General features: G+C 42.9%; 3 protein-coding genes across 3 annotated transcripts; 2 read left to right on the top strand and 1 right to left on the bottom strand.

The window, feature by feature from the left end:
• Positions 1-2,786: 2,786 nt before the first annotated feature.
• On the top strand, positions 2,787-4,694 carry LOC134082017 (macrophage mannose receptor 1-like). The gene is made up of 2 exons (XM_062537650.1): positions 2,787-3,128; positions 3,299-4,694. Exons 1-2 carry the CDS (start codon positions 2,825-2,827, stop codon positions 3,718-3,720), a joined length of 726 nt encoding a protein of 241 aa, XP_062393634.1. The 5' UTR covers positions 2,787-2,824; the 3' UTR covers positions 3,721-4,694.
• An 893-nt stretch (positions 4,695-5,587) lies between these two features.
• Positions 5,588-8,738, bottom strand: si:dkey-11p23.7 (V-set and Ig domain-containing protein). Its single transcript, XM_062537937.1, has 3 exons — positions 8,684-8,738; positions 6,591-6,974; positions 5,588-6,069 (listed from the first exon to the last, which is right to left on the bottom strand). Exons 1-3 carry the CDS (start codon positions 8,736-8,738, stop codon positions 5,642-5,644), a joined length of 867 nt encoding a protein of 288 aa, XP_062393921.1. The 3' UTR covers positions 5,588-5,641.
• A 2,105-nt stretch (positions 8,739-10,843) lies between these two features.
• siglec15l (sialic acid binding Ig-like lectin 15, like) lies at positions 10,844-15,441 on the top strand. The gene is made up of 8 exons (XM_062537935.1): positions 10,844-11,207; positions 11,811-12,170; positions 12,262-12,298; positions 12,417-12,448; positions 12,538-12,582; positions 12,675-12,728; positions 12,873-12,908; positions 14,798-15,441. Exons 1-8 carry the CDS (start codon positions 10,844-10,846, stop codon positions 14,821-14,823), a joined length of 954 nt encoding a protein of 317 aa, XP_062393919.1. The 3' UTR covers positions 14,824-15,441.
• Positions 15,442-16,994: the final 1,553 nt, after the last annotated feature.

Raw genomic sequence — 16,994 nt, 5'->3', positions numbered from 1 at the left:
AGACATTACTGAACATTTTATTTAGAACATGACAAGAAAATATCCTTTAGAGGTGATTAGATGAGACATCTTTTGACTTAGTAGACACTCTCTGTGACTGGGTAGGGGTGAATTGTTACCTCTGGCTTATAGGCCTTTTAGTATTCACTTCTTGTGTCCATTGTCTTATGCAAAACAGGGGAAATTAGTTGTTTTGAATGACAAATGTGACATGGAAGAAAAAGGTAATCCTATCTACTGATGTTCTAGTGACTTCAGAGAGAGTAAGAGAGAGAGACTGCCTCTAGGTAAGAGCAATTCCAAAATCTGTTTGTTGATTTTCAGTAAGCCTGGGAAGGCTTGATCTTCCACACATTTTGAAAGTATTTAATGTTCTTTTGTACAGATGTCACACATTGTGTCATGTTTGTTTCTGTCTTCATCTATGAAATGTTTGCCTATGTGCCAATTGCCAATATTATTATTTTGGTTTCAATGTAATATAATTTTATGTGTGAAGCTTTTCACAGTTTTATTTTCATATTATTATTCAGTCATCTGATTGAAATTGCAATTCAGTAATAGGGTGGGGTTGTGTCACTATTGGAAATAAAAAAAAAACACTGTGCTTGAATCACAACAAGGCTATCTAGCAAATTGTAATGCATTGCAAATAATTTGCCATGTATTTGTTTGACGTACAGTACCTGTTAAGAATGCTAAGCGCTGTTAATGTTAAGTGCACTGACTTTGGATTCATGTTTCCAAGAATGGCTAAGAATGTAAGACAAATTGCAGAAATTACTTAATTTAGTTAACCTCTGTCTGTGCACGCTACCTTATCAGTTTGATGGGTGCCAACTAAATAATTCAGAAACTAGTTAATTTAATGGTCTTTCAGAAAATAATGGTACTTTTGATTTAAAAAGTCATGCCTTTTACTCCAGGAGCAATTTGAGAGGGGAAAAAATAATAAATATTCTTTAAGCTTTAAGAGATCTGGCTCATGTCATGACATCAACCAGACTTGATTTCCATAAATGAGTCCTGAAGACACCTTTCTCAAAGAATACTCCATGCATGCGACACATGCAAACTGGGTAATTTGCAGATGGGTCTCTACTTATTTGGGTGCCCCACCAACAGCATGTGTGACACTAGTGGCATCAACATTGAGTGACTCCCTGGGGATTTACCATTTTGACACTCAAATGGTCAATTCATCTTCAATTTGGATTTACACAAGATGAGCCAGTGACCTGTCCACCATTACGAAATCCATCTTTTTTCATATGTTAAGAGTAGTGTAACCAGATGCAAATTCATTCATTACATTCACAAATGAAATTATATATGTTATGTTTGCATATCATAATCTATAAATTAGCCTTGCTTCTCACCACATGCTGAATTAAAGGCCAACATTTCTACTTAGTTCAATATCAAGTAAGAGTTTTCCAACACTGTTGTGGTAGATGTGTTCATTCACAGAGTGAAAAGGCATAAAATTGTTAAGGTTGCAAATGTGTGATGTAAGTTTTATGTAAACTGAAGTGGTGAAATTAATCTTTTGAAAGCCAACACAAACTGCATCTAAAAACATTGCTTTCCCTGATAGGTGAAAGGATGTGGGTGACGCCTGTAATTCTAATCTGTTTGACATGCCTTCCTAGTAAGACCCATCTTCTACTTTGAATGCAACAAATACCATGCAACAATCATGATATGCATTTTAATACAATAGATATTATGCAAATAGTCAGCTCTTTTAATATGTGTATTTTAAGATAAATGATCATTATTAAATTATTGTGGGTGTCACTATTACTGTGCACTTGCCAATAATACATACTTGAAGGTAGAGACAGAAAGTTATTTATATAAAAAGTCGATTTTCTAATATGGTTTATCATTTTGAATGTAATTGTTGATGCATCTTTTTTATATAATATCCCCAGGAATCCTCTGTATAGAAAATAAAGGCAAGTTATTCATCACAGCCTTCCCTGAAAATGTAGCTTTCTACGATCCAGTGACTCATGAGCATGCTCTCTTGCTGACGGCTGTCACTGGCAACACTCATGTATCCGTTAGTGTTGCGTCTAAGGAGATAATGTCAAAGATTTTGCAAGCTGCAGCCACAGAGATGGTGCCCCTGGAGGCATCCGTTGAACTTAGCAGATCCTCCTTCTCCCTGGATTCAGTGGTCATTACAAGCACAAAAGACATAACTGTTCAGGCTAAAAGTAAACGTAGAGACATCGAGCAATTACTAGTGCTTCAACCAGTAAACAGTCTAGAGTCATTGTACTACATTCCCATTTTAAGCCAAGGTGAGGGAAGTTGGAATCAGCTGGGATATGGAGATTTCCATGGTGCAAGGGGGAAAATAGTCATAATTAACTCAGAGAGGCGGAACACTGTCAAACTCAATTTCAATGGGAAAGAGTCAGAGGAACAGGCACTCGAGCCATTTAGGGTTTTCCAGGTGAACGTCTCTGACTCTCTACCTGTCAGCATCACTGCGCAGCGTGGCATGGTGGTGCTGTTGACCCATCCCTGCTCAAACACAACCCCCTGCAACTGCCGGATGGTGGTGACTCAGTTACGACCTGCTAACACCTGGGGGACAACCTTTGTTGTCCCCAGTGTGTTTAATAGCACGGCTGACAACACAACACATCTGATTGTCACATCTGATCAGGGTGTCACTTTTAATAACACACTTCACATTGGTGCTGGTACCAATTCCCCAAATTCCGTCTCCCGTTTAGTTCATGCTCTGAAAACCCAATACCTCAATTCTTCATTTCATTTTTCTGTCACACTTATCCGACCAGGCCACATGTCAGAGCTTACACCAGTATCGAGCTTTTCAGCTTGCTACCTTATACCTGAAAATCCCTCCATCGGTAAGGCACTAGTGATAGCCCCAACCTCCGCTAACGTGAGCCAGGTGCATGTTGGGAAAGGACAGATTAGCTCAGCAGTGAAATGGGAGATGGTAGATTCACAGCCCTACTCCTGGGCCATGATTGACTTACCTAGTGATGAGCATCGGGTCATCTGGCATCCTTCTACCAAGATTGGAGTCTATGTCCAAGATGGAGGAAGCTGGAGTGAAGCAATCATCATAAGCAAAGAACCAGGTAAGCCATCAAAATGAGGTTACATTCACAGACTTAGTTGAGCATACAGTGTCATTGCATGTCCCTCATGTTAAAGGTGTGTGTGTGTGTGTGTGTGTGTGTGTGTGTGTGTGTGTGTGTGTGTGTGTGTGTGTGTGTGTGTGTGTGTGCGCGCGCGCGCGCGCTGACAGCCCTACAGGGTTGTCTGGTGGACCGATCAAGCTACAGCGTCATAGATCAGTCAGGGACCTGGGCTGAGATGATCGGCCATTGCCAGCAAGAGAATGGTGAGCTACTGAGCATCAACAACGAAGGCATCCTGCAAGAGCTCTCCCGAAACCTAAACAACCCACACAGAGAGAAGGAGGTCTGGGTGGGCCTTCGCCGCCGCCTGCTCAACGGAGACTGGTACTGGTTGAATAAGCAGCCCATGAACGTCACCAAGTGGTTCCACGGGCAGCCAGGCAACTCCGAGGACAAATTCTGCGCCTCTATGTCTCTGAGCTCTGACAACAACAAGAACCTCCGTTGGAAGAGCCGCAGCTGCTGTCACACCCTGAAGCCTGTCTGTTACAAAAACGACGTTTACTTCCCTTTGACAACTCCAGTCTAGGGATAGGCTACACATAAGTCTTTCTACTCAAGGCCCTTAATACTCTGTGTTGGTATAGTGTAGTTATTGAAAGTAGTAAAGTTAAAGATGATGGAAAGAGTAAATAAATATAAAAGCATTTAGTGATACAGTATGTTCAAAGTATGAGGCCTAAGTATGAGGCCCATAACTCCTTTGTATATTATTCAGCATGGTAGCATGTACAACTCCACATCCAAACTCATAGGGTGCCTCTCAACATCTCTCCTCGATCCTCGATGGGCGTTCCCACTGATCTATAACTTACACTAGATAGACCATGGAGGTATTATAAGAACTGGAGAAAGTGAACAAGTCCCGCCCCCATTCATTTCAATGGGAATGCTAGGCTAGTGAAAATTGCCAAAATTTAACGATTTTTTCAGGCTTCAACATGGCGTTTTAAGGGGCTTGTTTCCGGTGCCGTTTTACTTAGCCAATTAAGTGCCAGGTTACTGAGCTAAGCTAAGCTCGTGCATGAGCTGAGAGTGGAACAGCCACCAATCAGCATGAGGAGAAATGGCACCGGACATGATGTATTTCTGGAAAAGGAAGGAAGTGCCTTGCTAATCGGCGAAGCTAATCAGTCAAATCCTGACCCCCTGAGATAGACTATCCCATTGTTGCCGCCCCATCATCCTTTATCTAGATCAGTGAGTACGAGGATCAAGGAAGGAAGGGAGGGTGTATAAAAGACCAAATGAGAGGCAACCAGAGTTCTTCTTTCTCCTCACCTGCCACCAACCACATTAGGTAACATAACACTGACACCTAGTGGTGTGGAGTCAAGCACTGACAACAATTAGGTCCTTAGGTGTTTCAATTTCAACCATTTATTTATCGCTTTATTGTCAGTGGTGTGTTTTCTTCTTTTTTTAATCTGTAGTGTCCATTTGCCTTTGCAGTTGTACTATTTACTTGTGATACACAGATAAAAAGGTTATTGGTTGCGTTGAGCTTTATTGTTATTACTTACAATAATACAAATTTTGTTGTTATTATTATTATTATTGCGTATTTGTTATTATGCTTTATCATTGTCAAATATATTGAATGGAACAAATGAGGTAATTGAAATTCACACACAGAAAGCAATATTCTCGGACTCATCTCGTTGTGCCATTAGCAAAAGCTTTTTGCAATTAAATCAGTAATTCTCGGTAGATTTGTATGTCTCCATACCATATGACAAGGAATGAGGTGAACAGCTAGTCTCCTCACCACTGCAGCTTATACAAGTGGAACTAGAAGAGGAAAGGATGTCGTTCGAGTTCATTTCAATTTATCTTTTACAACCAAGAGGAAGTACAACAGTACAGTAGCACAGTAAGAAGACCATTAAAAAACATTTTAAAACTATTTTCAATTCCATTGTTGTTCAAATAAGAAAAGATGAAAAAATGCACACCCTTAGAGGTGCTGGCACGGGACGAAACTTGTGTGTGTATGTGTGTGTGTGTGTGTGTGTGTGTGTGTTGAGGGTGGTTGGGTGGGGAAGGAGCACGGCAGCACCACGGGTATTGCCCTCGATGACTCCATACCATGTGACATGGAATGCTACAGAAGTGAACTGCCAGTCTCTTCACCCCTGCAGCGTATAGAAGTGGAACGAGAAGTGGAAAAGATGTCATGTGTTTGAGTTTATTTTTGTGTTTATCTTTATGACAAAGAAGAAGTACAATATTAGCACAATAAGTAGACTATTAAAAAAACACTTTAAGACAGATTACATTGTAATTCCAGTGTCGTTGGCCATCTAGATAAATATATATAAATATTGTGTGGCAAAAACTTCTGTAGAGTTGCTTCTGAGCTACTTGAGTTGTGATTAAAAGAGGTAGGGTGGGTCTGCGTTCTCACATCGTGTATTCAAATATGCGTTTTGAAATGCATGTGCTGTATTTCAATCAGCCACGCAGCTGAGCCACGAGCTGAAGTGTCCCTTAGCCACCCAGACAGCCACCCCCAGCAGCAGAGCCAGCTTGGCCCCCAGGGTGATGGAGAACAGCAGCAGCAGGGGAGAGGGGCTCGTCTCCGGGCCGGACTCCACGTAGGCGGAGGGCAGGATGAAGAGGGTGGCCTGGTCCTTCCCCAGCGGGTTAGAGGCCGCGCATGTGTACTGCCCCCCAGCCTGGACGTCCTGGAGCTGGCTGAAGGTCAGGTGTTGGTAGGGGGCTTCCTGCTGGAGCGGGTAGGCTGGAGCTCCCTCGACGACATCGTCTGGCCCCACCCACTGGACGTCGGGTAAGGGGGACCCCTGAACGCGGCACAGGGCTTTGAACCCAGACACCTCGCTGGGCACCACAGACAAACCCAGGATGCGAGGGGGAGCTACAGTATACCCAGAGAGACAAACACAGCAAGGTTAAGGTTAGGATAAGGCTTAGGATTAGGTGCCTTGAAGTCGACGGTGACAGCGCTGCCTGGGGGCCCAAAACACCATCGAGCAACTTAAGGAGCCCACATATCCATAACATTGGCAACTATCCACGATATAATAGAGAAATGAACCCAACACAGCCTCAAATAGCAACAGCAGTATCCAATCAAGACATAGTTTAGCAATTGCTTAGTTGATAAAAGGGCTATTAAAGGTTTATTCTGTTTATTAGGTTGTCCGATCACTAACATTCCTAACATTATTAGGATAAACATTTAGATAGATAGATAGATAGATAGATACTTGATTGATCCCCAAGGGGAAATTCAAATTTTGCAGCATGTAAAGTATTTGGGTTAAAAACTGAGGGTGCCACTACTGCTGACCACCCCCTCTGTTACAGCTCTGTCTTTAATTGTCATGAGAAATTAATTCCACATATCTGGCCAGTGCCCAGTGGTCGCTCACAGACCTTCCACTCGAAGTCGCGTGCCCATTTTATTCTCGAAGACGGCGGCCGGGTGCCCGGGCACCTCCAGACGACAGTAGTAGCGGCCGCTGTCCTGCAGCGCCACGCTGCTGATGCGCAGCGAGAGGTCGTGCTCCCGCGGGTTCCCCTCCAGCCGGTAGCGCTGGTCCTGACTGGGCCGGGCCTGGCACCGGTGGCTGTCGTCCAGGCTGGTGCACTGGTAGAGCGTGGTGGAGCCCGGCCAGTGGCCCAGCCGCCACGCCACCTGGATGGAGGAGTGGTGCGTGTGGTGAGGGTGGGTGAAGGAGCAGGGCAGCACCACGGGGTAGCCCTCGATGGCACGCACCTCGGGAGGCATGGTCATAGTCCAGCCGTCGTCAGCGGACGCTGGAGCAGAGCGAAGGAGAGACACACTCAAGGTGATGTACAGACATACAGTACAGAACGTTGTTCAGGTCAGGTCATGTTAACGGTGCAGTCTACGCTGACACTCAGCACTTTATCCACATTAGTAACACTATTTATTAATTGCTTAGTGTGAGATTGGGTGAGTTGGGTTTCATGTAGGGTTATAAATGTGCTTGCAGAAATTATGGGAGAATGCTTGCTATGAATGATGTGTGAAATGTATTTCTGTTCATGTGTGGATGAGAGTGAGGGCATGGGTGATAGGGTGGGTAGGGTGTGAGCGTGGGTATGATTGAGGGCATGGGTGTTGTGGGATGTGTGTGCGTGTTTGCAATGTATGATGTGTGAGATGAGTTTTATGGTATGTATTTGCAATGATACACCTTATAAATATATTTCGTGGCACTTAAATGCAATGACAATCAAGGCATTCTACCTGTGTATTGATGATACAAAGTAACTATTGATGGACCAGAGTGCATTGTATCCCCAAAGAAAGAAGCAAGTAGGAGAACCTTAGACGGGGTACTTCCAGCCTTATCTGCTGGCAATTGGATTTCGCCCTGCACATTTATCTCTCCTGCTTCTGTTCCACTTTTGCTGGAACCAATCACAAACTGGCTTATCCACCAGATGCACCTGGTCTGATTGGTTAAAAGACTAACCAAGTGTACTAAAGGTGCCTCTCATCCAGCGTTTATACGTCCTCCCTCGCTCCTCGGGCCTCGATCCTCACTGATCTACATAAAGAATGATGGGGCGGCAACAATGGGATAGTCTATCCCTTCTATCTTTCTCTATGTAGATCAGTGAGGATTGAGGCCCGAGGAGCGAGGGAGGACGTATAAACGCTGCATGAGAGGCACCCAGAGTCATTTGAACACTGATAACACCTCTTGTGCAATAGAAATATAGACTCCCCAGACTGATGTTCATTCTCAAAAGATTGAGCTTGGTCTGGTGATAGACAGGCTAGAAGAACCTCAAAGAATGCATTAACTTAATAATTACTGATATTCCAAAATGTGTACCTCAAAGAGTGTCATATCTCTGCATTTGACCAAATATGACTCCTCAAAGTATGTTATAATATGTCCCTCATTTGGGTGCCAATTGACACACTTGAATTTCACAACAAGGACATCATAGAAATCAACCACACCCTCCATGTGCTGTTAACAGTCTAAGATTTAAAAATATCTTGAACCCTGTTGAACCCATGATAGTGCTCCTCCAGATGAGTCTTTCTATATGACTCTATATAACTGCATATTTTTCAAAGCACTCCAAGGAGTCCGGGGAAAGAAACATTGACAAGTTTTTTGCATTTTCCGCTCATGAAACAAAAACTCAACAGTCCAGTCTGTTTACCTTTCGAGGGCTGAGAAGCAATAGGGTGTAAGTGACATTTTGGTCAAGGGTTATATATATCACTTAAAAGCTCTCGATGAGCTCTTTCTAATTGGCAAAATTATAGAAGTAAAATATTTATAAATAAAGTTATTGAACAAAAACCAAAGGTCTTTAGCTGTGAACATATAGAAGCAGTTGGATTTGTTTTGGCTCTCCTGTAAAGTTGGTGAAATGCCAATTACGTCCTCTTGCTTCTCAGCCCTCGCTTTGTTGATCCGAAGGGTCAGACCTTACCTTCAGTGTGTGTGAGCAGGAGGCCCAGGGTCACACCTTACCTTCAGTGTGTGTGAGCAGGAGGCCCAGGGTGGAGCAGAGAAGCAGCGTGTCCATAGCGCTGGTCTTGCGCAGCTCTGGCTTGACCTGGCTCGGTGTGAGGACGGACCCTGCAGTCTGCGCCCTTCTCTTGGCATGACTCAACAGCACACACACACGGACACACACACACACACACACACACACACACACACACACACACACACACACACACCGTCAGTCAGAGGGACAGTCATTTATCCCCTTACCTCTGTCCTCTCCTACAGTACCGTGAATGTAATGCTGTATACACACTGCCTCATGAAATCGCTTGAGGAGGAGAGCGACATGGTGTGCAGCGTGACATAGAGTGCACATAGTTTAGCCTGTTGAAATGTTATTTGAGCTGTTATGAACGTTGAATAAAACTGGCCCTTGTCTACATACAGTACACTGGCAAGGAGTTTTGATGTGACATGTCCATGTCTGATATGTGTGATCGCAGACTGCTGAGTAAACTTGTCTGCGGGATGAGCGATTGACTCATAGGATAGTAGCCCATATAACTGAGCAGGAAATGTAGCTGAAATGTGGAACTTCAGAACGGACTGTCTGATTTCTTGTGATTTCAAGTGATTGCAAGCAGAACACTCATAGGGATTTCTGGTAAAGGGACACAGAGTGGGCATTCAGCCCTTACATCAGATAGTAAAAATAGCGAGCGGCTGTTGAACGTTAAAGAACCTTTGACTCCTACACAGTGCTGGGAAGGTTACTTTTGAAATGTATTCCATTACAGAATACAGTATATGCCCTAAAATATATTTTGCAAAATACTCCGATAGATTATTTAAAGTAACATATTTTGTATTATATTATACTTTGGATTACATCATCATTGTATTGTATTTCATTTGCAGGGGATGAAACAGTTATGTGAGGTTAGGTGAATTTGTAAGACCCATATTGTCAACAACAACCCAAAACCTGCTTTACAGTTAGGATTGATTGATATATAAACCTATGTGCTAAGAAACATGCTATTATGTGAAAGACAAGCTAAAAGACTACCGAATCTTAAACAAAGTACAGTAAATACAGACAATTTGTAATGATTTTAAACAGCACGTGGGAGTTACAGTAAATGCCCTTTCTGCAGAACACCCTGTTAAGAAACAAGAACATACACTGGCCTAAAACATGTTAACCGCATGTAGGCCCTATTGGCCAACAAAGTGTTTCATTCTGCCTATGAATGTAAACAGAGAGGGAAAGAGAAAGTAGCCAGAAAGATAGGCTACACAGTCACAGTGTGTTTTAAAAACGAGTTAGAAAAGCCTTGGCCTATACACATTAAAAGGGTTTAAAATGTAATGTCTATGTCATGTAAGTATCAGTGTAACTGTATTCTGCACCCATCTAAGTTGTAACTGTATTTAAAACTGTCTTTCAAATACGTAATCCAGAACACACATATTCAGTTACTTCCCAATACTGCTCTTACGTATGTAGTGCACATGTTTTTAGAAATCGAAAGGGTTTCAAAATATTTCTAAATAATTGTGCTGACTGCGGCTAACAGGAAGTAAGAGGCCTTTTTAACAGACCATTTCACAATCCTGTTTTCACATTTGACTTCCCTCTTGCCAGTCAGTGTTGTTTGAAAGATGATATTGTCTGTATTTCTTACACTCGTCTTCACTGTAACAGGTAGGCCGATCTACTCATGTTCCACAAATGGGTAATTTTAAACAATTAGATGTATGTTTACAATTGGTGTTTCTATGAAAGGGATTCACAGAAGCGACATCATTGTGTGCTACACAATAAGGCCTATGCCAATTGCTTATGTTGTCTGTTAATGTTGGCAGAAAATAGGATGAATTGGATCAAGCTTGAGTGATAGCTTGAGGCAGTTGAGGAGCACTTTCTGGTTCTCTCATCAAGATTTGTTTATCATGTCAATACATTTACATGTCACTTTTCACATCACTCTAAATTGCCTCTGAGCACACTTGGGCATGATTGAGAAAAATATTTTTTACTTCAAATGATTTTACTCAAAATGCATGTATGGACAATTGATACATTAATTCAGAAAAAAACATTCAATATATTCTATGTTGAATGTTTGTAAAACGCTATGTGCAGTCTCCTCAGGTGGTCAGTCTGTGGAGTGGCATATGGAGGTCCCTCCTCAGGTGAACAGCTCAGACAGAGTGAAGAGCGTGCTGCTGCCATGCAGTCTCTCCCACCCCGAGCAGGACACCTACACGGGTCAGATAAGCGTCCAGTGGAGAAAAGGTGAACGTTACGCCAAACCCTTCTTTAAGTGTACTCTGATGAACCGTACGGTGGCAGCTGGAGACCAGTGCTCTGGGTACGTGGCTGCAGGGCGCTTCTCCCTCTCCGGCGACCCCCGTCACAGGGTGCTCTCCCTGCAGGTCAGCGAGCCGTGGCTGAACGACACCGGCGTGTATTTCTGCCGGGTCGAACTGGATTATGACAAGTACCAGAGTAAATCTGGAACCACACTCAACGTTACAGGTGAGATTCATACTTAATCAAAGAGTGATAAGCACTTTGGGTTTTTTTCCCCACAAAATCTTCATATTGTTTTGTTCATAATTTATTATAATTACAGTATATATAATTAATATATAATAATACATTATTATGATGTATATATTATATATTATACTATAATTATATCTAAATATATGTAAACTATATATATATATATATATATATATAGGCTAATTTATAGATTTATTTGATTTGTGGAACTGTGCACTTGATCTGTCTACACTCTTGAAAAAAGGTTCTTGGGGTGCTATAGAACCATGCAGGCTTTACAGAACCCGCATTCATTTGATGAAACCTTCAAAATGGTTTAAAGAACCATAAAGAACATATGAAGCATGCAATAGAACCATTTTTGGTTCTATATAGCACCTTTTTTTTCTAAGAGTGTAATCCATTCGCGACTGTGAAATGACTGACATTCACATGCTCATTATCGGTGTTAGTCTGATTGCTTCCAATGGAGGTTATCGTTGGCAAGCTTCACAGTAAAACAGATCTGATTCAGTGAGGTAATCTGACACACACGGTTGTGCTGCATCTGATGTGCCCATGCCTTTCCCGAAGGCCCAGCCCGCATCGTTAGCCTCTCCCAGAAGCCCGTCCCTGACAACAGCACTCTGGAATGTGTGGCGGTCGGAAATCCTCCACCAGAGGTCACTTGGTTCTCCTCATTCGAGGGCCAGAAGCAGGCAGCTGCCCAAAAAGCTGACCCAGAGGACAAGTACACCATCAGGAGCTCCATCCATATATCCACTCAGGGGGTCTACACCTGCCGTGCGAAGAACTCTTTGGGCTCCGATGTGAAGGTGTTCCCCCCAGGCGAAGGGCCCACGGCCCTGACCGCGTGGCTGAGTGTGCTGGCTGGGCTTGCACTGCTGGCTGGGCTGGTGGTGCTGGCTTCTCTGCTGTGGATGAGGAGAAGAGGTAGAGAAGAATTTAGGCATGAATGAATATGTTACATTGGGTTTGTGGTTGATTCTTAGCATCTGTTTTTTTTTATTTCTATTATTTCAAGGAGCCTCCCTGACAATGGACAGGTGTTTTCAAAATCGGTGGGTACTTGTATGAAATACCAAGTAACATTGCTGGTATGGAAAATATATATTTTTGATTTTCACATAACAAATCATGATAAACTAATCTTTTAAATGTTATATCCTTTACAATCAGAGAAAGACAGAAAACAAGCACGCCTGACCAAAGTGAGTTTATTTTGCACAAATTCACATTTTTCATTCATGTTGAAAACTTTTTCCCTAAATATTATTCACAACTTTATACATCCAAACAGATCCTGGCTCCCAGATTCCCATCTATGCCAACTGCTCAGAGAGACGTGAGCGATCTCAACATTCATTTTGAATGACCAAATATTTTTGCATGAATCTGTGAGGACTATAATAAACATGCACTCTCTTTATCCACCAGGTGGCGAGCAAGAGCTAGTTTATGTTGACATAGATCATTGTCAAAGCAGTCCAAGTAAGTACAGTGTGTGCTATACAGATATGTCTGCTGTCATGTTTTCTGAAATAATGATTTTAAAAAGGGGATGGTGCACTGTTTCACCGTATATTACAATACACATCTAATGGTCATTTTAATGCCACCATTCATGTTTTAAAGGCACACACACAAGACCACCTCGCAGAGTGGAAAATGGTAAGCTTATATAGTTATTAATATAAAAAAGTTTTATTAACAGTACTCACTACAAAAGTAAAAAAATCCAAGTCAAAGCTTTCGCGCTGCCACTGCGGCTCTTGTTCACTGATGGAGAAAGTGTCACATGACCACAGGTGTTTCTAATTTATTAGACCCAGAAGGGCCTTGGTGGTCATGTGACAGAAGCCTGTTGTAGATCCTAGGGAGGTTATAGGCGAGTTCGTGATGGCGCAGAACTGCGCAGCACAAGATGCACGTGGTTAAAAATCTGTCCACGATGGTCTAGATGGGTGTGTTTACGACTCTGCAGTCGATATCACATGGCCTTAACTTATCGCGGGAGCAAGGCGGGGCAAGGCTTCTGCTGTGCAGCAGCGCAGCACCTCTCTAGGGCTGTGTCTGAAACATAAGTACACCCGAAGGGCAGCGTGCATTTTCCGGAAGTTACGTCAGAATAGACTGTCCGAAAGTCAAGCGCTCTCACTAGATGGGTACTTCGTTTGGCGTGATTTCCAAGCGTGTATCGATGCATCTTTTTTGGCCTCAGATATCCCATAATCCATTGCGCAGCGCATCAAGCTCCACACGTCATGCAAATCGTCAACACCCCCCCTCCCCGAGTCAGGTGACGCCAACTAGTTTGTCCAGTCCAAATGTAGGTAGGGACGCATACTGAGGAGCAAGCTAACTGAGGCGCTACTGGAAAGAAGGTACTATCCAGCGTGCGCCCTTGACTTTTGGACACGGCCTAGGTACTGCGGAGCCAAGACCCTGCCTTCATGACGTCAGGACTTTGCCCTAATTGGCTTTTACATCCCTGACGTGCAGGTGTTTAGATGCCTCTTCATATCTACAAGGGTCTGTGCCTCCATGGAGGTAATATATATAACGTGTCTCATGTTTTGTCACGTGGTCACGTCTAGACTACGGTAAGTAGAGAGTGTACAACTTCATAGCAGCGTTTGTATCTCCTCCCCTGCTGTCACCGGCAGATCTCGCTGCTGCAAGAGGTCAGTTGGGGTTGAACTTGGACGCGCCTAATGGCGTCCTTGGTCACGGTTCAGAGAGGGGGTGTGTGCCCAGATGTGAATGGCCTCCTTCACTCCTCGTTGGAACCAGCGGCTGTCTCTGTCCAAGATTTTGACTTTTGCAAGGTTGTGTCCTGTGTGTCTCAGTCAGATGGTGGCCTACCGGGGAGGTGTCACGCTGATGTTCCGCCAGCCTCTTCTTGAAAGGACGTTCCGTCTCGCCAATGCAGTGATATTCACAGTCGTCACATGTTAGATGATATACAAAACCGAACCTATCAGAGATGGGGTCAGTATCTTTAGGGGACCTTTAGTCTTTTGCGGATGGTGTCAAAAGGAGTGGCGTGCCTGGTGATGCCAAGCTTTACGCATTTTTCGGCTCAGGGCCTCTGTGACGCCTCCTACATAAGGCAGTGTGACGTGTCCCCTGGACCAGGTCTGTCCAGTATGGCATGGTGTGGTGTAATTTTATGGCAACTTGGGGTGTGCCACACCCATTCTGGGTACCCAGAAGATTGGAGAACTGTTTTAAAGTGAGTCATTTCAGTTTTGTGTTCCGCCGGGCTCGGGCTTAGAAGACTATGGATCTTTTTGTCATAATCAGTTTTGTCCATTACTACTACTGCTCGCCCTTTATCAGCTGGCAGTATTAGCACAGATGTATCGTTCCTTAAATCATCGAGAGCTTTTCTCTCCTCACGGATGATGTTACTTTTCGGAGGTTTAGCTCTTTGAAGAATGTTTACACTATCCGCTCGGAGGGCCGCTGTATGTAGTTATTGTTATGGCCGATGATAAGTCTGTAGCTCATGTTGCCTCATACCTACATATACTGTACATTTTGATTTCACCTTCCAGATATCATTTATTCTGATGTGAACTGAGAGACCATCTGTTGCTCCTGAAAACAGGCTAAGGTGCTGGACATTGTCGAAGTATGTGCAATGCAAATGACGCCCTTTTCCTTTTCTACACTGTCATAAAAGCTGTGCCAGTATTTAGATGACTGTAAAAATAACTTATGCAACATTTTCTCTATAATAATGAAACATTTACCATTAACACTAATGTTTTGAGATATTATGACCAGCCTCATATAATGTGAGTACCAATGTTTTAATGTTTAATCTAACTATGTCAAATGTACATTACTGATGTCATCACACACTTGTACAGTATGTTTATCTCAATGTGACAACTATCCACATTGTATGTGTGCTCTTTTCATGTGGTATCCACAAAAGGGTCAATTAAATGTATTCCCTACTGGGATTATAAACAAAACTACCTTAATGCATGAATCTCTGATACACCTGTGTGAAACTCTTTCACAAAAGTCTTCAATCAGCAAGCATTCATTATCCATAGAGATGTCTCTGTTCTTTGTTGATATTGCAAGTGTGTGCTCAGTCAAATTGATTGTGTTGGGGAATATGCTAATTTGTTTGTTCAGATTTGTGCCATATAAAAGTAAAAAAAACAAAATGAATAAAAGCAGCCCTTAGCAAGCTGTGTCAAACAACTTCTCTGCAGGATAAATAGCCTTAGGATTTTTATTCAGTCATTCAAACATTATTGGGCTAAGGGTTGCCTTCTTCAGGCTGCGTTGTCAATTGTAACCCCCCTGTCAATCAATAATGAAACTAAATAAATGTGCCAAACTGTTTTGCATATGAGACCATGGTGATGATAGTTTCACTTCGCCTTTAAATTCAAATTATAGGCGAGTGCAAAATGCATGCAGTCACAAACAGGGTATGGTCTTTGGTATTATTTGCCCTCAATGGTGCCTTCCAGGCAGCGCTGCCTTCAAGGCACTACTCCCCTCAGTTTAGGGGTAGGATGAGGGTTGAGGGGGTTAGGGTTAGGAATAGGGTAAAGGTAGTGCCTTTTAAGCTGTGCTGCCTGGAAGGCGCCGTTGGGGGCATAAAACACCACTGAGCAACAGGGTATTCAGTAAAGTAGGTTGTGGAGAGCGGAATCCCTGTGTGTGTTCTACACGATCTTGCATGTGAGCAGATTCCTTCAAATGCTCTGCTGACTGGCAAAATACTGATGTCATTATCTTTGATTTAAACTTTAAAGAATGATTATAAGCCTGATTAAGAAGCAAAAAACAACCTTTTTTGTGCCAAGTGTCTAATGTTTGATAACAAAAGCACCCTGAATGTGGACTGGACTGGACACCCCTAAATGTATTAAAGCTTTTCACCACTGACCATGTGTTTTAGATCGCCAAGATAGAGCCCAATCTGTGTAGGGCTGTATTGAGGTACAATAAGAACATACATGTATCTGCTATGGATAACCATCTGATGAAACAACAGCTAGCATAGCTGTAATGTATACTGCACCAATACTGCTCTGTACATGATGAGTTAGTTGACTAACTGTAATGAAAAACTTTCAAAACTACAGATCAGTGGTTGTGAAACACGTATGACACAGGATGATGCAAGATCGAAGATTCAGAGTACTCTCAAGTTTACCTTCCTCCACCTAACATTGCACAAAATCATCCATTTTCCATCCATTGCCCATCCAATCATCACTGTTTGTTGATTCAGAGATTCACACAGATTCATTTGTCACATACAGTACACCATCATAACAGTGTAAAACAGTCAGGTAGCCTATTGCAATCTAAACAGTGTAATCGTCTTTATCAGTTTGATCTTCTTTGTTCGTGGTCAAAGCTGGTTACCATTTGTCTCTTCTGCTTTGCTGACAAACTTCCCCATGCTTTCAACCACCATTACCACCAAGACCAGACCATGCTCTTTCCCTCTGCATTTGCCCAACATTATCCCCAATCTGTAGTGCACACTCAGCATAACTGCTTCCTGTGGATCCCACTTCTTCCCTGTTTTCAATGATTGGCCGGTTTCGCAATGACTGAATACCAAGTCTGAGACACAGTCATCTGTCCCTACCCAATCAACAATGTTACATAGTGCAATATTGAGCATTTTGGGTTGGCAATGTCGGAGATGTGGTTCTCTGTAATTTAGGTCAGTATAACATCAGAATGAGTTTGAAGCCACTATTTTAAGGT

The sequence above is a fragment of the Sardina pilchardus genome, chromosome 6, assembly GCF_963854185.1.
Source record: "Sardina pilchardus chromosome 6, fSarPil1.1, whole genome shotgun sequence".
NCBI classification, from domain to species: Eukaryota; Metazoa; Chordata; class Actinopteri; order Clupeiformes; family Clupeidae; genus Sardina; species Sardina pilchardus.
This window is presented reverse-complemented; position numbering and strand designations above follow the sequence as displayed.

Excerpts from the sequence above, each read along its gene's own strand:
- LOC134082017 (XM_062537650.1), top strand. The coding sequence starts at position 2,825 with ATGTCAGAGCTTACACCAGTATCGAGCTTTTCAGCTTGCTACCTTATA. Across the intron at positions 3,129-3,298 it reads CATCATAAGCAAAGAACCAG|CCCTACAGGGTTGTCTGGTG; the intron begins GTAAGCCATCAA and ends GCGCGCTGACAG.
- si:dkey-11p23.7 (XM_062537937.1), bottom strand. The coding sequence starts at position 8,738 with ATGGACACGCTGCTTCTCTGCTCCACCCTGGGCCTCCTGCTCACACAC. Across the intron at positions 6,975-8,683 it reads CCTGCTCACACACACTGAAG|CGTCCGCTGACGACGGCTGG; the intron begins GTAAGGTGTGAC and ends GCTCTGCTCCAG. Across the intron at positions 6,070-6,590 it reads CACGCGACTTCGAGTGGAAG|CTCCCCCTCGCATCCTGGGT; the intron begins GTCTGTGAGCGA and ends GGTATACTGTAG.
- siglec15l (XM_062537935.1), top strand. The coding sequence starts at position 10,844 with ATGGAGGTCCCTCCTCAGGTGAACAGCTCAGACAGAGTGAAGAGCGTG. Across the intron at positions 11,208-11,810 it reads AACCACACTCAACGTTACAG|GCCCAGCCCGCATCGTTAGC; the intron begins GTGAGATTCATA and ends CCTTTCCCGAAG. Across the intron at positions 12,171-12,261 it reads GCTGTGGATGAGGAGAAGAG|GAGCCTCCCTGACAATGGAC; the intron begins GTAGAGAAGAAT and ends TATTATTTCAAG.